The sequence below is a fragment of the Fusarium poae genome, chromosome 1 (assembly GCF_019609905.1).
Source record: "Fusarium poae strain DAOMC 252244 chromosome 1, whole genome shotgun sequence".
NCBI lineage: Eukaryota > Fungi > Ascomycota > Sordariomycetes > Hypocreales > Nectriaceae > Fusarium > Fusarium poae.
In genome coordinates this window covers 5333335-5358702 of record NC_058399.1, presented here as the reverse complement: position 1 = coordinate 5358702, position 25368 = coordinate 5333335, and the positions used below count along the sequence as shown (strand labels likewise).

General features: G+C 47.9%; 7 protein-coding genes across 7 annotated transcripts; 3 read left to right on the top strand and 4 right to left on the bottom strand.

Moving 5' to 3' along the window:
- Positions 1 to 395: 395 nt before the first annotated feature.
- On the top strand, positions 396 to 1268 carry FPOAC1_001732 (uncharacterized protein; the record flags this gene model as incomplete). Its single annotated transcript, XM_044846324.1, has 1 exon — positions 396 to 1268. The coding sequence occupies one exon, from the start codon at positions 396 to 398 to the stop codon at positions 1266 to 1268; it is 873 nt and encodes a 290-aa protein (XP_044712240.1).
- A 1425-nt stretch (positions 1269 to 2693) lies between these two features.
- Positions 2694 to 4210, bottom strand: FPOAC1_001731 (uncharacterized protein; the record flags this gene model as incomplete). Its single annotated transcript, XM_044846323.1, has 6 exons — positions 2694 to 2839; positions 2899 to 2983; positions 3032 to 3453; positions 3537 to 3763; positions 3819 to 3868; positions 4010 to 4210. The coding sequence occupies 6 exons, from the start codon at positions 4208 to 4210 to the stop codon at positions 2694 to 2696; spliced, it is 1131 nt and encodes a 376-aa protein (XP_044712239.1).
- Positions 4211 to 4971: 761 nt separating this feature from the next.
- Positions 4972 to 6501, bottom strand: FPOAC1_001730 (uncharacterized protein; the record flags this gene model as incomplete). Its single annotated transcript, XM_044846322.1, has 1 exon — positions 4972 to 6501. One exon carries the CDS (start codon positions 6499 to 6501, stop codon positions 4972 to 4974), a length of 1530 nt encoding a protein of 509 aa, XP_044712238.1.
- An 800-nt stretch (positions 6502 to 7301) lies between these two features.
- On the bottom strand, positions 7302 to 8669 carry FPOAC1_001729 (uncharacterized protein; the record flags this gene model as incomplete). Its single annotated transcript, XM_044846321.1, has 1 exon — positions 7302 to 8669. The coding sequence occupies one exon, from the start codon at positions 8667 to 8669 to the stop codon at positions 7302 to 7304; it is 1368 nt and encodes a 455-aa protein (XP_044712237.1).
- Positions 8670 to 10127: 1458 nt separating this feature from the next.
- Positions 10128 to 11255, top strand: FPOAC1_001728 (uncharacterized protein; the record flags this gene model as incomplete). Its single annotated transcript, XM_044846320.1, has 1 exon — positions 10128 to 11255. One exon carries the CDS (start codon positions 10128 to 10130, stop codon positions 11253 to 11255), a length of 1128 nt encoding a protein of 375 aa, XP_044712236.1.
- A 512-nt stretch (positions 11256 to 11767) lies between these two features.
- Positions 11768 to 15241, bottom strand: FPOAC1_001727 (uncharacterized protein; the record flags this gene model as incomplete). The annotated part of the gene is made up of 3 exons (XM_044846319.1): positions 11768 to 12196; positions 12246 to 14986; positions 15043 to 15241. The coding sequence occupies 3 exons, from the start codon at positions 15239 to 15241 to the stop codon at positions 11768 to 11770; spliced, it is 3369 nt and encodes a 1122-aa protein (XP_044712235.1).
- Positions 15242 to 17206: 1965 nt separating this feature from the next.
- On the top strand, positions 17207 to 18431 carry PSMC5 (26S protease regulatory subunit 8; the record flags this gene model as incomplete). Its single annotated transcript, XM_044846318.1, has 2 exons — positions 17207 to 17441; positions 17497 to 18431. 2 exons carry the CDS (start codon positions 17207 to 17209, stop codon positions 18429 to 18431), a joined length of 1170 nt encoding a protein of 389 aa, XP_044712234.1.
- Between the last annotated feature and the right edge of the window lie 6937 nt (positions 18432 to 25368).

Here is a 25368-nt window from a genome sequence, read left to right as displayed (position 1 = left end):
CATGGTGTCTAGAGGAGTTTGGGTTTATTATATGGTCTCGGCCTTGTTTTACTGTGCTGGGCCTTGCTATATATAATCAAGAAATAACCAATGGTTTTATATGGTCAAAAATGTCTTCTCGTATCCTGATGTTGTGTGACTCTGCTCCCTTGTCAGTACTAAACCTGCCCCACGTCTCCTCATGCCATCCCCAGGATATTAGAGTCGCTGACTGGAACCATAAGAGTCAAAATTAGTCAGTCAGTCCATGATGCTTGGGCCAGACTCTTGGGTTTTTTATTTTCGTATCCTAAAGCTTGAGGTCAACTTTTCTGTAATCCGTCAAGTCATCGATCTATCTAGTACTACGTTAATCCATGTCCATCATAAGCGCCTCAAGTCAACTTCACCGACACATGATGAGCGACAAAAACTCAACACCATCCAATATGCCTTCGATAGACCCAAAAACTCTCGTCTCGTCATTTTCTCGAGCCCTCACTTCCTTCCAATCATCCTCAGATGCATTCCGTGTTCTGTGCACTCTACCCCACACCTCCAATGTCCCCGCGCCGCGGCGTCCTGGCCGCCCAGTCCGACATCTCGTAGTCCTCGACTCGAGCTTCAACCCGCCGACGCTGGCGCATGCTAATATGGCTCGTACCACGTTGAAATCAGAGGGCCAGCAGAGATTGATGTTACTGCTCTCAGTCAACAACGCCGATAAAGCGCCGAAACCGGCGAGTTTTCCCATCAGGTTGAGCATGATGGAAGCCATGGGACGGGAGTTGCTCGATGAGGGAGTCGAGATTGATGTCGCCGTTACTACGATGCCCTTTTTCCATGACAAGGCAAAAGCGATAACTGAGTCTGGTTTTTATGCCGCGGAAACTAGGGAGCAGCCTACGCAAACCTTCCTGGCGGGTTTTGACACGATAGTTCGCATTTTTAATCCGAAGTACTACAATGAGGGAATCCAGAATGCGCTACGGCCGTTCTTTGAGGGTTGCAAGGTGAGAGTCACTACGAGACCGGATGAGACGTGGGGAGGGGTGGAGGAGCAGAGGGCATGGTTGACCAAGGAAAGGGTGGATGATGTTGGAGGTGATGGTGCTTGGGTTGACAGAGTTGAGATGATTGAGGGACGAGAGGGAGATGAGGATGTCAGTAGTTCGCGGGTGAGAGATGTCATCAGGAGTGGACAGGGGAGTCTCGATGGGTTGGTTGGAGATGAGATTCAAGGATGGATTGAAAGGGAAGCTCTGTACAAAGAAAGTGAAGCTACCTAGTCTGCCTACTGCAGGGTAGGACTATTGTGATTGTGCTTGGCGAGTTTAAGAAGACTAATCATTAAACTGCAGAGTAGATTTTTTATTCTAGAGAATAGTAGGGTTTAACTCCCCGATATTCTTACGTCTAGAACGGTTGAGAATATCGTTCCTGATGAAAGTGTCAAAAAATAAGTGAGAATGGCTAATGAGAAATTGTGTATCATGACACCTCACGCAGGTAGCAAATTGCACATTCACCATCATGACACATGCCAGAGTAATGCTATGCATAACTCACTCGGCAGAAGAACATAGAGAGCACCCGACATCCGTCACCAGCCACATATTGATAACAGACAGTCTTGACCATCTAGCTCGGAGCCTTTACTCAAGATTCGGAGCAAACGATTCGTGTAGTTACATTTTGCTCCGGCACTTGGCATGTAATCTCGGCGCAAAGCAGACCGCTAGCCAATGATCCACTGCAAAAAGTGAAGCAAAATGGTCAGTCAAGAAAAAAAAGAGGTTAGTTACACAATCCACAGTGAAAGGATTTCTTCTGACGCTGCTTGGATGAAGTCGTTGATAGTGGAGCCTCACTTCTCGGCGCACCTGCCAAAATGTGAAAGCCCCACTATTTCTTTTCCTTCTCTGCGCTGCGGCTCCAAATTATTCTGCCGCTCAACTTTTAGGCGGTGAGCTGTGAGTGATTGGGAGCCCCACATACTACCTATAAATACAGAGCTTCCCTCCGAGCTTTTGGATTTTTTTTTTCTTTTCTTCTTCATGTCGACAATACTTCAGAGAATCATTTCTATAGTATTCGACCTTCTCTTGGTTCCCTAAAAGAGCCACAGATCCCACCCTGGTTGATGAGTGTATATCCTCGACACCCTAGAGTGAATACCTTTTGGTCCTCTCGATCTGTCCGCAAGGATGGCGGTAGTTGCCTTCTAGGCTTCTGCTGTATAGAGAGTTGCTTTTTCCTCTTGATGATCTCGACCCTGATTGCGGTCTTGCCTTCGGGCGCGCGTTCGGGGTGGGTGTTGATGGACGTCTGACAGGCGTGTTTCTTTTTCTCTTTTTCATTACTGTCTGGGGCTTGCCCTGGTTGTGAGGAAGAAGTTTTGACTACTAAACATTGGTTGCTGGGCGAAGTGGGAATGTTGACATGCGTCGAGGTGTGCTTCGTGCAATGTGTCGTGAGTGACAGGCTGGAGGTATGCCTGCAACGCTGTGGTCGGCAAAGCCCATCGTTGATGGTGGTCATCGTGAAGACAGAACCCGATGTGCCTCGGTTTCTTGTCACGAATAATAGAACCCGACAGACAGTCTTCCTACTCGATCGACTGCGACCTAATCTTGTGATCGATACACGATTATCCCGGGCATTCAGATATTTATCATTCGCATGCGATGCCGCCAACGTTTATTGCTATCCATCTATGGCTTCCGACCGTATACGTACCGCACCATCATATACCCGTGCAATCTGCGGTTAGACAGCGCCTTGAGCATGGAAGCAACGAACTGCTTGTACTCTTCCCGGGACCAGTTGAGAACATGATGCCAAGTGTAAAATGTGTACCCTGTCAAGGCTCGTCAGAACATACAGGCAAGGAAGGGCATTTAGGTGATGGATACGTACCCTCAAGATCATTCTCCATGGTCAACCTGACATACTCACCCGTCTCGGCGAGTTTGCGATTATTTGGCCAGCCGCCAACAGGTAGCTGTCGCTGGAGTTAGCGCTGTCTTGAACAACGTGACGTTGAGCTTACCTTGTAGTCAAATATCCTGACGTCGGTGAAGCCAGCCTCGGTGATACTCCGCTCTTGTATTGCCTCTCTTTGGAGAAAGAATGGCCTCCCTGTCTCGAGCCCACCGCTCTCGTACAGGTCATTCCATGTCTTGAGGACGGGTTCATTATCGGTTGTCCCGTCGTCGGAGTAGAAATGAATGTCGGCTTCGCATGATTGGACCCATCCTCCAGGTGCGCAACAACGGTACGCTTCGCGGAAGAGTGCTGGCCAGTCTTGGATGGAGCCAAACAGGTAACGTATGTGGACAAAGTCGAAATAGTCATCTTTCCAGGGCCACTCGAGAGTAGCGTCTGCGATCTCGAAGCGTACGTTTGGAGGGACCCATTCGGGCTGGCATGGCGAGAGGTCTGAGCCGACGACTTGGGCACTGGGATGTGCGTCTGCAAAATCTCTGGAATATATGGTTAGTAGAAGAAATAGAGGGAATGAGGGACTTGCATTGCCCATATTCCGGATCCTGTACCGACGTCTAGAACTGTCTGGATGTGAGGCGATATGGGAGCTAAGAAGAGCTTGTTGTCGAGGAGTATGGTGAGGTAGTGATGGGTGATATCGACGGATTGGAGCTGCTGCTCGTCGTTGGGAGCAAAGTAATCGGCAGCATACCGATCACTGTGATATGTACGGCCTTGGATGGTTCTATATTCGAGGATACTTGCTGCTATTGATTCGGGATATAGAAAGCTGGCACTGAAGACAGACGATGAGTATATATGTGTATGAACTGGGATAGCAAAGAACTCACGCGTCTGACCCGAGGGCCGAGTCAATGTCAAAGTTATCATCGACGTTATCCTACAAAATACGAAAAAAAAAAGGACAAAGTGTTAGAGAATAAACATATCAAAGACAATTATGAATAAAATAAAGTAAAATGGACTCTACAAATTCTGTGTTGGTTGGTTGGTTGGTGGTTGTGGGCAAGGTATGACATACTCTGGGGTCCTCTGCGGGGATGAGTTCAGCTTGAGGCGTGGGGGAAGATGGAGCAGCAGAAGTGGAAGCGGAAGCGGAAGCGGAAGCGGAAGCTGGGATTGAAGCTGAAGCTGAATCGGATTGAGCGGGGGGAACAAGACAAGTACGAGAAGTGGAAGCAGTAGGAGTTAGAGCTGTGGGGGTGTCTTGTTGGCTCGTCATGGTTGTTGATATCCATCCATCCATCCGCGCGGTCGACCCAACAGCCAAGTTACCGTTACGTGGTTGTAGGTGGTACGGCACAGTTTGATAAATTAGTAGTGCTAGTAGTAGTCTTTCTTTGTACTGAGGACGTTTGATGATGATGATGATGTTGAAGGTTTCCCCCTCGTTACTTGATTAATGGAGTAAGAAAAATAAAAATAAAAATAAAAAAGAATAAAAAAAGGAATGGAATGTGAGGAGGCCAAGTTTATCTTTGACCACCCAAAATAAGATGTCAAACTAAGCTATTAAGAGCGAGAAAGCTAGAGAGTTCCATATCAAGGACAGCATGAAAGAACCCCTCATTCTCTCTCTCTCTGCCTTAGTCCTCTGTCATTAATCTTCACTACTAAGGCCTCTTATTTAGTTCCCGCCCTCCCGTAAGCGGATGGTGGTTATAGTGGCTCGAGGTTGCTAAAAATAAGCGAGCAGATTGTGCCTATAAAACACCGATTATTCATCCGATTTATTTTGACTCGAATACTCTCGAATGTTTATCGACAACGAGGGATCTGCTTTTAGTTAGTACAAACCTTCTTCCTACATTCACCAAATCTCGAAACTTCAACATCACTGTGGCTTCAATAAATCATCTGATCAAATCAAAAATCAATTTCCCATTTACTAAAGAGGACCTTACTCTCAAGCGACCAGCGCTTGGAAATACCAACACCTCGAACATCGACATACTCATACACTGACTCCTACCTAGTACACACTCACCCAGACAAGTCACTTAAGTAGGAAGGGAGCTGCGGGAAGTAAGCATGCCACTCGTCCAAACCGACCGTGTACCACTCTGGAACTCCAAGGCTGGAGGCCTGTTCATATTCCATGGGATACCACTCATACCAGTCTGACGTGGTGATGGTGAGGTTGCCGCCACCCACATACCCGTTTGCCCACTCTCTTCCAGATCGAGTATATCGAACATAGTTTTGTCGATCGAACCACGACTTCCACGGATTCCATTCCGGGTCAATGTAGAATCTGTGAACGCGATGTAGGTCGCTTGTAAGCTGCATGTCAGGATCGATAACAAGGTTGGCATCGGTAACGAATGGCTTTACAGCATCGCCGAGTTTCTCCCAAGATGTTTTGACCTGCTCTTGGTCATAAAGACCTGCCTGCATGCCATCTGCGGCGATGGAGTAGAGAGCTGCTCCAATGCTCTTGAGAAGAGCCTCCTCCGAAGCGTCGATCATTTCGTACTCAATCATCAGCTTGAGCTTCTCCTGGAAAATGTCTGCGACCTCACCAAAGTAGCTTTCTTCCCACCCAGTGTGTTCTTTGTGCAGATCAGCGTACAGGATGTCGATGAGCTTGTCGATCGAGGTAAATTCGGTCCATTGAACATCGAAGTTATATCCTCGTGTTGCAAGCCTGGCAAGGCTAGCTGGGCACTCATCGTACCAATCCCTCAGCTTGATGCCCCGACCAGCATGCTCACTCAACATGAGTTCCAGAACAGCAGGGATCACATGTGACTTGAGCGTTGTAGTCAGCGGTGTCATATAAAAGTAATAACGCCGGCGATCGGTACCCCACCGTGGTGTTTTTGCCAATCTCTCACTAGAAAAGGTGTCCCTGCGAGTTGGGATAGGAAACCCGTGGCTGCTCAATATCTTCATCATGTTGAAGATGACTTCCATGGCGCGCTTGCTGATACCTCGTTGCATCTGATTCAGCAGATCCGTACTCATGTGGCCGAGCAGCTTTGGGACCTCGTGAGCCCAGATTGTGGTCTCGACCCCCCTGGTGGTTTCGCCATTCGCGCCTCTCTCAAGAAGCCATTTCAGAGCGTTGAAGATCATGTCGCGCTTCTTATCGCGAATTCTCGTTTGGTGCTCATCTTCCGAGCCAATGCCCTTCTCGTTCATGCCATTCAGGAGAATGTCCACAGCCGTCTGCAGCCGAGGAAGTTGCATAATCTTTCGAGAATGGCAACGCCACATCATGTCGATGGGCGCTGCGTTGTAATACTCACAGCGATCCATCATGGCCACATTGGCCACACGGACAGACAGGAAGAACTGTTTGAAGTTGTTAGCACGGAAGAAAAAGGGTCGGGCGAGGTCGCACATGCGAGAACATGTCTGGCTCAAGTTATCGAGGCTTTTTGCTGCTTCGTAACCGTCGGGGTTGTCGTTGATTAAGCCAATGATTTCCAATAGGAGCTCTGTGGGACACATGGCCAGCATGCTAGTCTGCACAGGGCGCGACTGGTTGTTAGACGGTTGGAGAGACATGATGTCGGTTGTTGCGGTGTGGTTTTGTTTAGCGTAAGTTGTTGTGGTGTGAGCTGTTGCATATGATGCAAGTTGTTTTGATGTGAGTTCTGTTGAGTTACCAGAGGGCTCTCAGTAAGGTTTTTATACCGATAAAGACTACTTGCATGGAGTTGTGGTATTTGAACAATAAATATTGTTCAGTTGGTTCTACATTGCTCACGGTCAACCTCAACAAAGGTCTTCCGCCGCTCAGTTCAGTGTTCGTCTGTTATTTGTGTCTCGGACCAACACTTTCACAGCTCAAGCCTGAACATGGATAGGCAAGAAAGGAACATTCCCGTGCTTCTCGTTGTTTTACAGAATGCTCAACACAAGTATCTGTTCTTCTCGACAACTTACTTCAGACTCAATGTGCTGGAAAGATATGCCTGGTCCTAGGTTATGGTGTATGCAGAGGGCCTGAAGGCATATGTTCCAATACTTTAACATGGCTGTTTTTTAGTAGGTATACCAAGGTAATACAATTTTCTATACACAATTTCTGGTACAATGGCATATGACTTTTGGCTAATGGAACAATATGAGCTAACGTATCAAGAGTGACAAGTTTTTCAAGTTCACAATCCTAGTCTAGTATTTACTATTTCATCTGCCTCTAGTTTTTATGGCAGCTCTCTCGAGTCCGCTCCCTAACCCCTATCCCATCTATCTTTTTCGTTACAGCCAAAAATCCAGTTCCTCATCGACTCTATCTCGCATTCCAAAGCTATCTCTGTTACAATTAGTGCTTTCCCTTGCAAATATGTCTCGCTGTACCATCACCAGTGAATAGTATGGAAGAACTCATGTAAGCACTTCCACGGCTTTGAATAGGTCATGTACTCATCATACTGATCTAATGCACGGTTTTTCTTTCTCGTGATATCAGTGACAGACATGATCAGCTCGGTCCAGCACCAGGAGGCATCACGTTCGTAGTCGAGACTTCCTTGGTTCTGTATCTTAAGCTCGATCCGACGTAATGCTGTGAGAATGTCGTTGAGCAACTTCTCTTCCTCCTCATCGATACCTTCATACTGAATCAGCAGATCTATCTTGGCCTCGAGAGTGTCGCCCATCTGGTCGGGCGTTTCCCACCACCAGGTCCAGAGGCCGAAAAGCTCATCAAGATAGACGTCGATGAGCTGAGCCACTTCAGTACGGGAGAACCGATGCAGGTTCCCGTTCCCGGTCTGTTTCTCCTCGTGGTACCGCGTCGCAAGACCTTTTAGGTACATGCCGTGTTTCGCGAGCTGCTCGAGGTAAAGCTTGAGAACAGAGGGTGGACATCCAGACTTCATCATGACCAGCATCAAGGAAGGTCTATCGTAGCAGCGACGAAACGCCCCGAAAGAGTTGTCGTGGAGAAGCGTCTCTGCTTCGGTTCTGTAATGGCCAGTGTCTTCTACACGGCTGCGCAATAGGAACTCGTAGCCTTTGCAACGAAGAAACTCAATGATGCGGCAGATGTCGTCTTGTTCCTTCTTACTGCTTGCAGCTGTCAACACATCGAGCAGTCTGTACGAGATGAAGTCTCCGTTCAAGCCGGCATTCCAGATACTCTCTTCGGCAGGATTAAAGACTTTGAAGTCATTATCCATGAGCCACTCAGACGCTTTGATGTACTGGTCTGCCGAGAAGTGTTTCGATTTGAAGCCCTCGAGGAGGAAATAACCTGGGCCTTGGGGTATACTGTCTTCGGCTTGTGGGGGCGGATCCCGGAGATTGAGACGGTCTCCCTTAAGTACCTCGATTCTGTAGTCCTCGTAAGCCCATGTGATGTCTGTTGGTGGGGGGTTCAGCTCTTTGCATCTGTTCATCATGTCTATGTCTGCATGTCTGAGGGCGTAACGGAACATGCGAAAGTCCCCACCCTTGAAGATGATGTTTGCAGTCGTGTAGAATAGACGGGACGATACGCGGCGGAGATTCCAGTGGTCTTCGGTCTCTAGACAGTCTTGGTTGATGATCATCTCTAGAAGTTCTGTTGGTAGGAAGGGCAGGAAACACTTTTGAGATTTAGTTTCTCCGCCAGGTGTCTTTTGTTGCCTCAGAGCGAGGGTTTTGGTTTTGGTGGCGCTTTTCTTGATGATGCCTCTTGTTGAAGGATTGCTAGTCCTTCTGGGTTGGACTCGTGCAACGGCCATACTGTCGTTCAAATTTTGTTTGTATATGGCGATTGTTATGTTGTGTAAGTTGTTAATTTTGGCTGAACTTGTTGTAGTCTATTACCAGCGCTCTATATACTGAAGATCCCAACAAGCTATTCATGGCCAATGGCTACTGACCACTTGTAGTCTTTGATAACCATCTCAATACTCAAAGCTCCACACAACAAAGCAAATATCCAGTCGCAATGAAAGCCAGCTATTTTTATGGTGAAGACAGACAAAGAACAATACGCCAAAGAGATATTCAGACAAAGCATCAGTTTAGACATGCTGCAAAGGCCAAAAATGGAAACTAAACTAAACTAGCTTGCTGTCTGTCTAGTCTAGTCATGTTTAACAATGCAGCTCAGATCACAAGCCAGGCTCTAAAAGGTAAGTCACTGCTCATCATCTGCACCTCGTATTCTGCCGCTTTGAAGAATACTACCCCTTTCACCTGATTTTCTGACCTTTTCTCACCTCACCATATGTATGTACACAGACTGACAGGCTCAACTCCAAAACCTGGCAGGTTGTAGGCAAACAGCCAAGGACGTTCATTTTACATATCCCGGTTTTTGAATGCTTTATATCCGCTAATGGATTAGCTATGGTAGTAGTATGTAAGGGTAACATTTTGACAGCTCGATTCTCCACACAAATTTTTGATAGTACATAGTAGCAACAACGTGGTAGACAACTAGATAGAATAGAGGAGCAATTGGTGGGGGAATTGGTATCCATGTTAATCAGTTGTTGAATGATGCTTGGCGTAATTATAGCAAACCATCTCATCGGGTTTCGGAGAGCATCTACCGATGGGAATACGCCGATGATATCCATGAAAATCATTTCGATATCGTGTTCCAGAAAGTGGTAAGGAATAGCGTCTTATGTCTTATCCGCCTTTAACTAGGCACAAATAGTAGAAAGTGATTTCCCTTATATTGGCAAGGGGGCGTCTCTCTACTGATAACCCACTCGTGCGAAACATTCGGCCGTGGATACAAAAGAGATCCCACGAATCAGGAACCCCGGCAATGCCCGATATGGTAACGGCGTCCGTCAATGGTCCGTGTCTCTTTTCAGTATCTATGCCCGAGAATCACTCTTGAAGATTCGGATAAGGCTATCATGAGTGAAGCGTCAATCTCTTTCAACGCCGAAGTGCCGTTTGCCAAGGGATGAAGCTATCCTGCATGAGTTCATAGCTTCCTCCTTCGGCATGGGACCCCCAGTGCTGTGCAAATAGTCAGTCAGATAGTCTCGTCTAGCTTACATGGATATGTTTATATGAGCTTCACGATATCCTCTCTCTTTCGACTTGTCTTGTTCTGTCTATCCATTCTCTCTTTCATATATATATATATATATATATATACATACACACCAGTAGCTGGGTCTCTGGTTCTCGAATACATACACACATACTCCTACGTTAGTCACAACTTCAAGATGCCTTCTCTCTTCAAGACCCTGTTCGCGGTCGCCGCTCTCCTTCCCTCAGCATTTGCTGCTCTCCCTACCAAGGCCGAGGGTTTTGCTTCCAGCACAACCGGTGGTGGTAGTGCCGCCGCCGTCTACCCCAAGAACGCCCAGGAACTCATCAGCTACCTCGGTGACTCTCAGCCTCGCCGTATTATGCTTGACCGCACTATCAACTTCATCGGCACCGAGGGTACCGCCTCAGAGACCGGCTGCGCTCCTTGGGGAACCGGCTCCCAGTGCCAGCTCGCCATCAACCAGAACGGCTGGTGCAATAACTACCAGCCCAACGCCCCCAAGGTCAACGTCAAGTACGACAAGGCCGGTGTTCTGGGCATCACAGTTGGCTCCAACAAGTCCTTGATCGGTGTTGGCAACAAGGGTGTCATCCGTGGAAAGGGTCTCCGCATCATCGGAGCCAAGAACGTCATCATCCAGAACGTTCACATCACCGAGCTGAACCCTCAGCTCGTCTGGGGTGGTGATGCCATCACTCTCGACGACACTGACAACGTTTGGATCGACCACGTTACGACCTCTCTCATCGGCCGTCAGCACATTGTTCTAGGCAACAAGGCCTGCAACCGTGTCACCATCTCCAACAGCAAGATCGATGGTACCACCAACTGGTCCGCCAGCTGCAACACCTACCACTACTGGGGTCTCTACTTTGCCGGCTCCAACGATCTGGTCACCTTCAAGAACAACTACGTCTACCGTGTCTCTGGCCGTGGCCCCAAGGTCGCCGGTAACACTCTCCTCCACGCCGTTAACAACTTCTTCCACGATGTGCCTGACCACGCCTTCGAGATCGACTCTGGCTCTGCTCTCGTTGAGGGTAATGTCTTCCAGAACGTCAAGTACCCCGTCAACTCCAAGGGCATTCAGGGTCAACTTTTCGGTGTTCCCAACGGTGGCAGTGCTTGTGCTGCTGCTCTCGGCCGAAACTGCCAGGTCAACGGCTTTGGCAGCTCTGGAACTCTCGGTGGTACCAGCACTGGTTTCCTCAACAACTTCAAGGGCAAGACCATTGCTTCTGCCTCTGACTACAACAGCGCCAAGAGCGTCATGACCTCCGCTGGTTTCGGCATGGCTTAAATGTTGTCAACTTGACTTGCCTGAGTTGGGATTGACATCTCTACACATTCTCTGTACATACTACACTTTAGCATCTGGTTCTCATTAGAGGCCTTTGTTCATAACAATCGCACATATTTGTCCTTGAGGCATTAGTAAACTTGGCTGCCAAAGCATGAGAGGTGAACACAGTGACTCATTTTATAATACTTGAGCAGACTCTTGAAACGCATGCCTGCAAGGCCCTAAGAGTTATCTCGTAACAACATTAAGGTAAATGGAATGATGGTTAACACCTTGAAATGATTGACCTCTCAACAAAATATCATTATAACCACTCCAATGCTAGTAGCTCGTGGATCCGTGAAAAAAAAACAGCCATCCCCCGTAACAATGTAAACCCGATATATACCGGTTCTCATGCAACAGACTCCCCCGATGTTATATGTATGATGTAGTGTATGTCCGGTATTAACAACTCACGTAAATGCATTATTCTAACAATCTTCAACCCCTTTCTCATCAATTAACACTTAAGCTGGAAACGCCGCGCCCTTTATCGATCTTCCGATCGTCTTGTAGCTCTGGTAGTTTCCATCAGCTCCCATGACATCAAAACGCTGCATGCCCATAGCATCGGACGAATAGCCACTGAAGTAGTAGCCAATGATGACAACCAAGTAGGTCAGCATGAGAATGCTTCCCTTAAAGTAGTTGCTCTTTCCTTCACCATACATATAACTCAGCAAGAACACGCAGAGAACGGTCATGACAAGGTCCCATTGTGGGAACAGGAGCGAGAAGGTGTATAGCGCCGGATCACCACCTTCAGGCACCCCAGGCCAGAAGGCCGAGTAGAACACGAGGGCAGGAATTTGAAGAAGGCACACTTGCAGAGCGTAAGCTGAACCAATCTCCATGGACAGCGCAATATTTCCGTTCATAGCGAAGGAGATGGCGTTCTATGTGCGGTTAGTATATTGATCCAAGGCAATCGAGAGGTATCCTTACCAGAAATTCAGTTGTGTTGGGCACAAGAGCAAACAAGGTGATACCGAGGAACTTTTGATCAATCGCGAAGCTTTCCAAGACAACATCCACAGTGTCAACTAGGATTTCGGCAATGATGGCATACAGAACAGTTGCCCCAAGAAGGATGATGGAACTCTTGGCGCGACTCCAGTTGGGGGCATCATGGCCACCATGTGCTTGGTGAGCCTCAGTAGCGGGTCCCTCAGTCTCAGCGACATCGCCATGGGTATGCTGACGGCTCGGCGTGGGACGAGCGCCTGCTCCGTGATTAGCGGGCATAGCTGAAGGCTTTCTTGACATTCGTTCACGCGAGGCAATGGTAGCAGCTGTGGCGGCAATCTCGGCGACCTCACGTACAAGCATCTTGTTGTCGGCATCGCTGAGGCTTGGGACATGGAGAGCGGAGTGCGATGGCTCACCACCACTAGACTTGGGGGGCACGACATGAAGGGTAGAAGCTGAGCCGTTGGCGCCAACTGATTGCCCAGCGGTAGAATTTTGGCGGGAAAGTTCCTCTCCAAACCCAGATTGCTTCAGAGACTGACCCAGAATGCGCTTGTAAAGCTGAGAGTCACGAACATCTGCACCACTGGTCTCGGCAGTTGCCGGGTTGTGAGTATGGGGGTGGATATGGCCATGAACTTGAGAAGTTCGGAGGCTCGAAGAATGCATGTGGTCTTCGTGTCGCTTTTCATCAACCTCGGCGTTCCAAATGACGGCAGCGTGCGTTCGAAGAGTGAACCACAACCCGATCAAGTACGAGAAGAACAGTGTGGTCGCTGCCATGTAGCAGTAAGGACGCACCGCCTCCAGGTAGAATCTGTCGTTGAGCGATGGAGCCTGGCTGAAGTAGCAACGGCGGCAGTCCCTACTGTTCTCGCCAGCGTTGTAGTCCTCGCAGTCCATGCAGTTGAGCTCGTGAGTTCCGTAAATCTGGTAAAACAGGGTTGGACCAAAAGCTCCGACAATTGCGAAGAGCAACATTGTTGACGTTACACCTGCAGACCGCGCATTGAAGCGCTGCGTCTTTCGTTTGATGGCACCAAAGCACATGGAAATTCCGGGCAAAAATAGGATACCGGCGAAAATACTGCCAACGATACTGCCCTCGACGAGTTGACCTTTGCCCTGACTAAGAGCAACACAGTAAAGGAACACTTCCACAACAGTTGCGAAGAAGGCATTAATGGCAGCGCCCACACCCATCGATGACTGTGCTGAAATAGAAGCAACAGCTTGACCGATGAAGTAGGCAAGAGGAATGATAGATAGAAGGCCGGCGCAAAAGAGAAAGGCGGGAGACGTAATAAAGCCCTCGACATGGAAAACACCCTCAATCACAAGCCAGTCAAAGATGACGAATATAACAACTACCATCAGGTTGATGAGGAAGATGTTGGTTCCATCTACGGTGTACTTCCAGTATCTTGAGCCAACGGCGCGATATGTGCAGAGGAGAACAGACGAGCTCGGGCCGCCATCCTCGCGAATGTATCTTATATCACTCTCGAAGGACAAAGCCAGGGGATGTCGTCGAAGGTGGTCAAAGAGCAGAAATGTGGTCTTGCCCATAGGGATCCAGAAGACCAAGAACCAACAAATGGCAGAAACGAATAGAAGCGAGGGTGAGATGAGGCAGTAGAAGAAGACGAAAAAGATGACACGGCCAACATTCCACTCGCCGCGGCCAAAAAGTCGTCTCTTGTGCTGATAAGACATGTCGGTTTCAACATGCTCACCACGTCGGCCTCGGCCCAGAAGACTTTGGGTCTCGCTGGGCTCTGAGTCGATGCTTCGTCTCGACCGTCCAACAATCGAGCGATTGTGTTCGCTATCAGGTCCAAAGAATAGTCGCCCGTGTTCAATGTCGCCACTTTGCCATTGTTCGTATTCTGAGATACTGCGTCCCTCGTCTTGGTCCTCGTGCATGTAAGTCTCATCCTTTTCCAGGCGGACAAACTTGCCAAAAGGATAGAAAATATACCCGGCAAGACCCCAGAGAACTCTGCCATACTCTCTCCCGCTAGGAGCAGCAGCAAAAAGCAGACATACAATGGCGCCAAGGGCTGCTAACGTAGCCAACCACCATCCAAATAGGAGCGTCCAAAGCAAATTAAATGTAAGAAGCCAGTTGTTAACGCGACCTCCTGGGGCAGAGTGAATATCTGCTTGGGCGAATTTTTGAATCGAACGATCCTTCTTGTACAAGGCGGGTTTCCATACTCGAATACCGAAGGGGTGAGTCTGGTTGATGGCCTGCTGCCTATCCTTTAGGGTAAAGCTCTCTGCCTCACTGACATCGCTATCCGAATCGTCGTGTTCGTCGAGAGGAGTCTCTTCCTCATCCTCCTGCGGGGTTTCAGTAGGAGTTTCTGTGGGCTGGTCGCTTCGGTCATTGTCATCGTCGTTGTCGTCGTCTGGACGCGATTGGACGCGGGAAAGTTGGGTCGGCAGCCCTGGTCTGCGACGGTATGATTGTTGACGCACAGCAGCATCAGCTTCTACTTCGTGAACTTCGTCGTCGACGGAGAATACTCCGCCGCGATAAGGGGTATTTGAAGAGGGTCGTCGAGGCATTGGTGGTTTTCGCAATCGGGTAGCAGATCGCATTCTCTGAGGGCCTCGAGAAGGACGTGAGGACTGGGCTGAGCGAACTAAACCGCGCTCTTGGGACGTTTCCTTTGATTGTTGGGCAGAGCCAGCTGGGCCGCTTATCGAACCTAAAAGTAAATAGAATTAACCCTGGTCAATTTGACAACATGGGCATGAAACCTACCATAACCCTCTGTTCTAGGGCGCACTGTGTCTGCCGACTGGAGATTCTCGGGCAGGTTGTCAACATGAGTAACAGGAGATACGGCAGACTCGGTCTGGGCAGGCTGGTGACGCGTGTCTGCGGGAGATGCAGTGCCGGACGAGGACTCGCCAAGATGGCGCCCAGGCGACGAGTTCTCTCGTCTTGGGGGAGGATCCATAGTGGAGGAGTAACGCTGCAATCAACAGTCAAGAATACACGACTCTGTCACAAGAAACTCGATGTTTGTCGTTAGATGAACAATCAAAAAGAAAAACAATGGACAAGGCTCGAGTACAACAAGAATGCGATCAGTCGCAAAATGTCACCGTCTCTGTTCTCGAAGTAACTGGACAACTGAAGAAACTGGGAATGACGGGCATGCCAATGTTACGATGCAGTGCCTAGAAAGTCGTACAATCAATGCGTTGCGATGATGGAAGCGGCCTGAGCGGCTGCAAATCGCGATGATGCGAGATGGGGATCGTTGGGTCTGAAATAAACTCGGCCGAGTCGAGTCTCTATATCTCTCTACTTACTACCTTGGGCAGAAAGGAGGAAACAAAGATGACGGTTGGAGACCGACGGCGTGTCCGAGAGAGTACAAAGGTATGGCTGGTGTTACTCGAGTTACAGAGAGCTTTCCAAAGGTAACATCCACTAGGGATTCCTTGGAAGAAGGAGGAAAGATGATCAAGGCAAGGCAGTTGCCAAAACAAACACTTCTGACGAGGTTGGGCAAGTACTTTGTAAGTAAGTAAAGAGAGGAATGGACCCAACTAAAAAAAAGTCGTCGGAACTTTTGGGCGTAAAGAGACTTTTGAGTACTGTATCCAACTCAATATATTGCTCACACATCAACCTATGTACATATACGATATGTATAGTGCTGCTAGTTCAAGTAGGCAATCGACATCGCATCGAATTCAAACATGAATCTTCCTAGTCTAGGCTACCTATCTGATCCACAGTAACCAAGCTCGTTGCTCGTGATCAGCCAACTTTCCCCATGACAGATTAGTGTGTCTTGCCGCACCTCGCGCGTGTTCACCCTTGTCCAATGTACTAACGTCATTCTGCATCCTCAGGGTCTTGGTTGGTACCATCGGGCGGCTCTTTGCACGACCTCGATGCTTGATAAACAGAGGGGGTAAGAGAGTATTGTCGCTTTTGCAAGATGTGACGAGTCATGAGGAGTGATGGAATATGGGTATCAAAAGGCTCCACGGTAGCTGACGTGCTGTGAACAATGTCTCTCTATGCACAACAAAAGCTCTCGTCAGCTTCATGAATCTTCGATCCATAACCTGGCTACACTTCCGGTCACGGTGTAAAACCTTCATATCACGGTGTGGGGCAGCGAATAGCCAATTATATTACTTTTTCTCTTTAGTCTCTTTAAATCCTAATAAGTTTATTTTTCAGTTTAAAAAATTAGAAAAATATATATAATAAGTAAAGAAAAAAGATATTCTAAAAAAAAGAAAAAGGAAAAGAAAGAAAAGAGAGAAAAGAATTTATTTATATATATTTATCTATCCTTTATTAAAAAGTAAAGAGATAATTAATTTTTAAAGAAAATAAAGAGATCTAGCTAAAATAGGCATAATTTAGCCTTATCGGCCTTATCAGCTATTATCGGCCTTATCGGTCAGGCCCACACCGTGACCCGAAGGTTTTGCACCGTGACCGGAAGTGTAGCCCCATAACCTTATGCATAGGTACTGAAGCGGTCTAGCATGTCTCAGTGGGGGCAGCGCGGCAGAGAGCTCGCCGATAGTGGAGTAACCAAGCCTTGGATGGTCAGTCATCAGAACTCGATTGGTTTCCAGCTTACCCTACACCTGTCATTGTCCGGACGACGGCCCAACATAACACCGAGCTGGACTCTGGGTAGCTCCCACCTTGGTTGGTCTGTGCTTTCACTCGCCTTGGAGGAGGATTACGAGACAAGCTGTAGCCTTGTCATCGAGCTTCAACCACATCGCATACCAACACCGACAGCATTCTCAATACACGACCCTATCACAACCCCACGCTCCGTCTTCAATTAGCAAACTGAGCAATTCCCGCAAACCTTTCGACCTTTACCTTCCGAACCACGTTTAGCAGCTCGTTTCCCTGACGTCAAGGGAGCTACGCCAAGATGGCGCTCGACGAGTACTACCACAACAAGATCGAGGCGATGAAGCTCGAGATTCTTAAGGGTCAAGCTGCGCTTCGTCGTCTTGAAGCTCAGAGAAACGACTACAACTCCCGAGTACGATTGTTGAGAGAAGAGCTGGGTCTGTTGCAACAGCCTGGATCCTATGTTGGCGAGGTCGTCAAGGTCATGAGCACCAAGAAGATTCTCGTCAAGGTACACCCAGAAGGCAAATATGGTACGATAAACCTGCCACCGCAAAATCAAAAAGACGTATACTCACAGTTCAATAGTTGTCGATGTGTCGGATAGCGTCGATGTCGCCAAACTCACACCCGGAAAGCGAGTTACTCTACTGTCGGATAGCTACAAACTTGAAAAGATGCTACCTTCATCCGTCGATCCCCTCGTCTCTCTCATGATGGTAGAGAAGGTTCCCGACAGCACATACGACATGATTGGTGGTCTCGACCAGCAAATCAAGGAAATCAAGGAAGTTATCGAACTGGGTCTCAAGCACCCTGAGCTCTTTGAGTCTCTTGGTATCGCACAGCCCAAGGGTGTTTTGCTATACGGTCCTCCCGGTACAGGAAAGACACTACTTGCAAGAGCTGTTGCCCACCATACTGCCTGTAAATTTATCCGAGTGTCGGGTTCTGAGCTGGTGCAGAAGTATATCGGTGAGGGTAGTCGAATGGTCCGAGAGCTCTTCGTTATGGCTCGAGAACACGCCCCATCAATCATCTTCATGGATGAAATCGACAGCATTGGATCCTCACGAGTGGAGGGCTCTTCGGGTGGAGATTCCGAAGTGCAACGAACCATGCTGGAGTTGCTGAACCAGCTTGATGGTTTCGAGCCTACCAAGAACATCAAGGTCATCATGGCCACCAACCGTCTCGACATTCTCGACCCCGCTCTCTTGCGACCAGGACGTATCGACCGAAAGATCGAGTTCCCCCCGCCTAGTGTCGAGGCCCGAGCGGATATTCTTCGTATTCACAGCCGAAAGATGAACTTGACCCGTGGCATCAACCTGACCAAGATTGCCGAGAAGATGAACGGGTGCTCTGGTGCTGAGCTCAAGGGTGTGTGCACAGAAGCCGGTATGTACGCTCTACGTGAGCGAAGAGTGCATGTGACACAAGAAGACTTTGAGCTTGCTACAGCAAAGATTCTCAACAAGCACGACGACAAGGAAGTTTCTCTTGGAAAACTTTGGAAGTGAGAAAACTGCGGCAAGGGGCGTTCTTTTATGCATTCATCTTCATATCGTCTCTGCTGTTGGTACGCCTCCTGGGTTCGTAATAGAGCCTGGTTCGTTCATAGATGGGTTGGGTTATAACAGCGGGAGTGGAGTTGTAAGGATAGCAATTTGTACCAATAGCGGAAACAATCATATGAAGCTACACGAGCAATTCTATCTATAATTGTGACTTTGCCTTGTGATCTGCCCGGCGTACCCTTGACCACGTGATGGTATCTCATGCTCGTTCGAGTTTATCAAAAAGACGCCCTTGCGTGCCCGGCAGACAGTGTGAGTGGCTTCTGAATCCGCATAACTTGTTCATGGTAAACAGTAAACAATAACATGGAAATCTGTCTCGAATTGCATCACCTGGATCATTTACCTTTCTCCCCCTTCAAGCCTCAAAGCCATAGATGCCCTCGCACCGGAGCGGCCGCTCCGCTGGGATCTGAGACATGACCTCGTGAAGTGTCAGCTGAGACACCAATTTAAAACAAGCTATTCCCATTGAGGCCGAGGAATTTGTGAAAGTCAGGAGAGGCTGAGACATCGGACGAGGTTCAAGGCCGAAGAACTGGGGAAGAGTTACCGAGGAACAGAAGACCTGGCCATTGACAGCATAAGAGACGAAATTAGTAAGTTCATTTATACTACCTAATCTAAGAGGGCTTTTACGATACGAGAATACGTCTTGAAGCTTAGGGGTTGACTTTTCTATTGCCCTTGTTAGTAAGGGAAGACAATTACCATGGCTTATGCTGTTCTTTGACTCAAGTAGATGTCAATTAGTGGTGTTTTACATATATCCAGCTTGACTAAGAGATGAAATGGGCCGTTGTTAGATATGAACCAGGTCGATTGTATTAGTGCTCTTCAGCTGTCAAATTCCTTGATGGTCCAAGTTAATTACGACTATCAAGCGTTGAGGCCGTTCACCTGAACCCAAGCCTCCTTGTCACAAGTTGATTACTTTTCCTGGAAGTAGTCTCGAAATCGAGTTGCCAAATCTCCTCTCTAGTTATAGCAACATTATAGGATCGGACTTTTTCACGTCGCTGTGTTAGTCAATCGCTGCCAGGTAGCCGTGATCTTTTTCTAACCCACCAGTCCCCCTAGTCCTCCCTCGACAAGTCCCACAACTCATGCAGAAGCTATATTTGATGCCGTCCGGGCGCCCGGACTAACCGTACAGGTTTCAAGGCCTCGAGTCGTGTGCACGCTAAAGAAGCACCACAGATAGCTATATGCTTCACGGGAACAAACCACGCTGAATAGGGAGAACTGCTCATCCCTGAAGTGCGATAAGAAACAGGTATTTCTCATACGTGTAAACAATAAACAAGTGATATGGTCAACTGATTACTATACCGGTGAAGCCTGATCTTTGTTTTTGAGCTTATAGGAAGTACGGACATGAGCATTAGGCTCACGGGAATGAGCTGATTCTCTGGCGGTGTACAGGGACCAGGTCTCTTGGGTTGACAGATCTGAAAATGATCGTGATGTTGTCTTCGAGATTAGTTGGTGATGTGCTTATAACAGGCTTTTTTCTATTGCGAGTCAGTGAAGCTCTGATAGTTGTGAAGTTTTGACAAGGACCAGGTGGCCTGGATTTGATGGTCTGAGATAGCTCCTTCAAGATCAAGATGAAGTACGTGATTGATTGATTATGATATTGTAATACAGACACCGGCTTTACACAACTAAACCCAAGTCTGAGGGTACCAGAAAATTGGCTGCTGGAAGCATAAGAGACGAAATTAAGGTCAGTTTATGCTACTTAGACCGCATTTTTTAGGCTATTTGTTCTTGTACTCTAAGACATAGGATACCATAATTTCCACCTACTAGCCAAGTGCAATGAATTCGAAATAACCCGGGAATTGGTAACGCTGAAAAGATGGACAGCCAGTCAACGAAAGACCCTGGCGTTGAATGACAAGGAACAAAACTTCCGTTGACAACTCATGCCATTGGAGAACGTTGGGAGATCAGGGTAGCAACCATTATGAGACGCACCCAACCAGTCGGGAGTGAGGACATGTCGTTTCAATATCACACCCCATTTTGCTACATTGGGCATGTAATCAATTAAATGTGCATCTATTCCGCATACCGTATTTAGAAAGACGACTCTTGTTGCATGATCGACATGCCTCGACTCTTCTACGGCAGGGAACTGAACCCCAACTGATACATCAACGGCTGCAAACGCGAACTGTCCATAGATCACAAAGTTCGACCCGAGTCGACGATGTCATAATCAATGTCTAGAACACATTGACTTATGCGTTGTCCGCGGCTGAAGTATAGCCTGATGAATCTAGAACGGTCCGTCGTACGTCATTGAAGTCGCATAGTAGACAAATACGCCTTGGGCAGTACCGGGCGCTGGGGACTTGTGGAAATGCGGCTGTCAATTGTCAGTCGGTATATGCCATGTGCTGTGTCGAAATTCAATCTCCACGTGGAGGGGATACGATGCAGGTTTGTTGGAAAACCCATATATCGGACGAAACCTAAAGGGAAAGGCTATCCAGGTATATCCTGGTCATGTTACAATGCTGTGTTGTCTGCTCTGTCTTGTCTCGTGCCCCTCGCGTTTTAGATGCTAAAGTCAGATTTTCAAGGGTCCGCCTTGCTGCGATAAACTAGTCCTGAGCAGGTGAGGCGGCAGCCCTCTCGTGGCACCAGGCCTCTGGACCTTGGCTAAACCGACTGACGTTAGAAGCTGGAAATCAGAACGCCATGTTTCTTGGGAACAACTAGCGGTAAGGGGATGAACTTCTTTCGCCTCGAACAGTTCCACTTTGAGCATTTTCCCGTAACTGTCGAAACTCGATCATGCGCTTCTTTGAGGAAGCCCGACTAGACTAGTTAGCTCCAGGCCCAGCTTGACTTTGGATCTCGGGATGCTGGTGTTCTGCTGCTCGGGTTCGAAAAAGGAAAGGGCCCTTTGGGATAGCAGGCGCCGCTGATCACAGAGGATGAGTTGCTGTACCCGCGTGCAACCCCAGTTGAGTGTTTGATTTGAGAATCTACCCGTCAAGGGGGGATGATCTCAGGGTCCAGGCCCTTCGAAGTGGATGGGACAGAGGTGACGGTGAGAAATGTCAGAGGCTTCCGTCAGAAAGGGTGTAAAATTAGTGCCGATCTAGGGTCCAGAAACGGAAACCGTAAAGAACTGCTGGCAGATTGACTCGGATTTGGGGGACAGGGCTTGCTAAGCTTCGGCCGTTGGAATACCGTCGTGACTCGAGCGTAGGCGAGGACAGGGGTGACGGACATAGCGTGCCGTCTATTTGGTTGTGATAAGATTCTTGCATGATGAACCCCCTTGTTATTAAGTTGAGATCAATAGGTGATTAGGTTATGCTCCGCGATTAGCAATCCATCGCCAAGTCAGCCCTGTCTTAATGTCTTTCTAAGCGGAGGTCGTTGAACTCATCTTGGAAGGTGATAGCTGGAGGTGGCTAGGGGTCACGGCATAAGCCGCCCAGCCTTGAAACAAAACCATTACACAGATCACAGCGCTAGGCTAGCGGAGAGCAGCCGTTTTCTGACAGTAGCGGAATGAGGATTCGGGTCTGATTCAGCTTTGCTTCTGGCGGGCTTTTTCTCAGCTGAGACTCCGTTGAAATTACCCATCGAAATAACGGTGACATCTGTGCTTAAAACGGTGGATGAATTGGGATATATCATCAACTACGTCATCCCGCAGGAGCATGTTTGTGTAATAATAATATTGGTAACCGGTCCAGAACCTCGATCGATAGAGCGGAAGTTGAGGCTGAGCGATTAATCTTTGGAGATACAACAAATGAATTACTGCCTTGGAGGAAGCATGAATTACGGTTTGTACACGCGGTCTTCTCCAACATGATCGTTCTAGACTCTTATCGATCTTGTTTTTGTTTAAGCGAAGGGCTGGGCAAGATATAGTAGAAACGGTGGGACGGGTATTTGAACAAAAAGGCGGAGAATAAGAATGGGAGAAAGAGAAAGAAAAAGACCAACTTTTCTTATTTAGCTTAGCTATATGCGGGTCAGTGACGTTGACGATGCAGCCACGCGAGATTCTGGTTGGACAAAACACAGAGGGGAAACACAAAATAGCTGCACACTCCCCTGTAGTTCCATTCAGACAGCCTCGAGGGAGGGGAGGAGGAGGGGAAGGTAGAAAGAACTTTAGTTTTTAAGAAGATGAGAAGAAAATACCAAGATAATGGTGTTTAAAAATATTAAACTGAACTTTATCAAAGTATTTTCCCTAGAATACAAAGGATTAGGGAATATATGTTATAGAACAGTGGAGACGAGAGCCTCTTGTATTATCAATAGACCTCTGCTATTATACCAGGGGCTTTGTCCATTATTCAATTTTAACTTTGATACTGTAGCAGACTTGGTTCACCATTGCCCCTAGAAACATGCACTTGCTGCATGCCCCCTCCTGGAATGAGCCTCATCCTTACTTGTAGGTATCTATAGCACCTTATTCATAAGCTAAGCTGTACTTCAAAGATAGACAAGTCTCCTTCCACTGTCAGACAAGCAATGTTGAACCACCTGCCCATCAAGAGTTGGAGCAATCAATGGCGTGCAAATGCAAACATGGTGATCTTCAAGGGGTCCTGCACATATGACTCTAGGTACCTTAGTAGGTACTAAGTTAGTGATCCCACACGCACGCACAAGACACAAGACACAAGACGCAGTTCCGGACCGGTCTCCCTCTTTTCTAGCAGAGCAAGCGTCCATTCGCTTGGATGATCTTTACTACACGCGACCATCCCAAACCCCCAACGACCGTTTTCACCTGGAGCTGGTTCTGCAGCATTGTCGATTGATGATTGTCAGTTCTGTCATCCACCACACTTTATGCTCAAAACATGCCACTTTGGTATCTGAACTAACACGAGAGAGGAGAACATTGCACCTGGACACTTTCAATGTAACATGAGCAACTGTGATCGACGTCACTACTGTAACGATCGAGCTCTTAAAAAGCTTAGACTACCTAAATTATGGCTGATACGACTGTACTGTACTGTACCTGTACAGCCGTTGGTGATGAACATGGGCTGTTACTGTTTTTCCTTTGTGCTTTCAAAAGAAGTAAGAATAGCGAAAAAGTCCCTTCCTGCATGAAGAAGCCTGAGTCCTATTAACCGGTAAAAATGGCATGATTTGACCAACAACCTCCAAGTTTCTGGGTCTTGGTTGTACAACAGTTTACCTACAGGGAGGGCACAACATGGGATTAAATTGATGAATTGCAGTGGATGGGGGATCGCCTCGCCTGTCCTCGTCTCGTCTCCCCACCCTACGACTCGACTTTGGTCCACTTTGCCCACCCCATCCCGAACTGACGCAGTCTTGGCTTTTGATGAGCAATGAAATGCGAGGAGAAGCAATACAATACGGTGGACAATTACAGTACAGTAATGATAGCTGCAGTGTATCTCGGTCTCGGGTGTGTATAATTCTAGCGAGGTTGGTTGGTGGATGATTACAAACATGTTCTAGATCCGGACGTTATTAACGCCGCCACTGATGAATGCACTGAATAACTGTCCGCTTTACTAATCCCTCTACTGCTTTCTTCTAGAATAGAGGCATTCTAATCATTACTATAACCAGAGAATGGGAAGGCAAAAAAGAATCCAACTTCCATCTGTTATATTTCCCTTTCTCCTCATCAACTCAACTTTTCTTTTTCTTTTACGTCCCCACCCCACGTCATCAATCGTCCGTCAGACGCCACCGTCGCCATCCCACTGGATCCGACGGTAACGGCGTTATTTCGACTTACTGCAGCCCCCCATCTTGCCACCGTTCATCACCATTTTACATACATACAGCTGCAGTGCGATATTCTGGTTGGAGTTTGTTCAAATAGAACAGCCTGCATTTTTCTCAACACCACCTTGTTCTGTCATCTAGTACGGTGCATGCAGTATACACTACCTATACCACTTAGCACACTATCAAATGACTGGGCTCTCCTCAGCCTAATCACCTCCGTATAATACTGTCCTAAGCTCAACGTAGGTACGTCACGTCAGGACCCTTGATCCAATTCGGCTACCGTCTAATCATGACACAGCCAGCCACTGAATATCCCCTGTCTTGACCTGACATGACCCGACCCCTACTCTTCCTACAGCGCAGCGCAACCCTTGCAAACGCCCCCTCCTCATATACTTGTACCCCTCCCCTTTAGCTTGTTTCCAAGTCAAGTCTCTTCCAGGGATTCAAGACCAGAATCAGAATCAGAACGAGAACCAGACCCCACCATCTAACTACCTGTATTCTGCCACTGCCCGCTTCTTCTCGTCACCCATCTTTATCTGAGGTGTACATAGTACTGCATCTGTACACTGGGCACTGCATTTCTTAATCTACCTACCTACCTGCCGCACTCAACCCCTTCTTGGCTCTACATAGGTTTCTCGCCCTCCAAAAAGAGACACTGACCTTTTTTAGTTGAAGCGTGACTTTGGTTGTTATTGCTTCAAATAACCTTCCATTTCTCTCTCAACTCAAAATATTTTACCACATCAACTCTTTTAAACTAATTATCAATCAACCAGCCTCTGTTCACCATGGCTTTATGAGCATCGCTCAACCTCTCCTACCCCCTGCGTCCTCAGAGATGACGTCGACTACCCCGATCACCGCCTTCGCTATGCATGACACTAGAACTGGCGACCGAACGCCTTTGCACTATACAATGAAGACTCCTGCACAATATTCCCCTGCTGGGCAGTCTCATTCTAATTCTATTTCCCACTCTCGCTCAAACTCATACAACATCAACCACTCACACTCACACTCCCATTCTCACTCTCACTCCCAGTCGCTTCGCCCAAACAAGCAACCAAAAGCCTCGACTCCTCTCGCCTCTCCACGA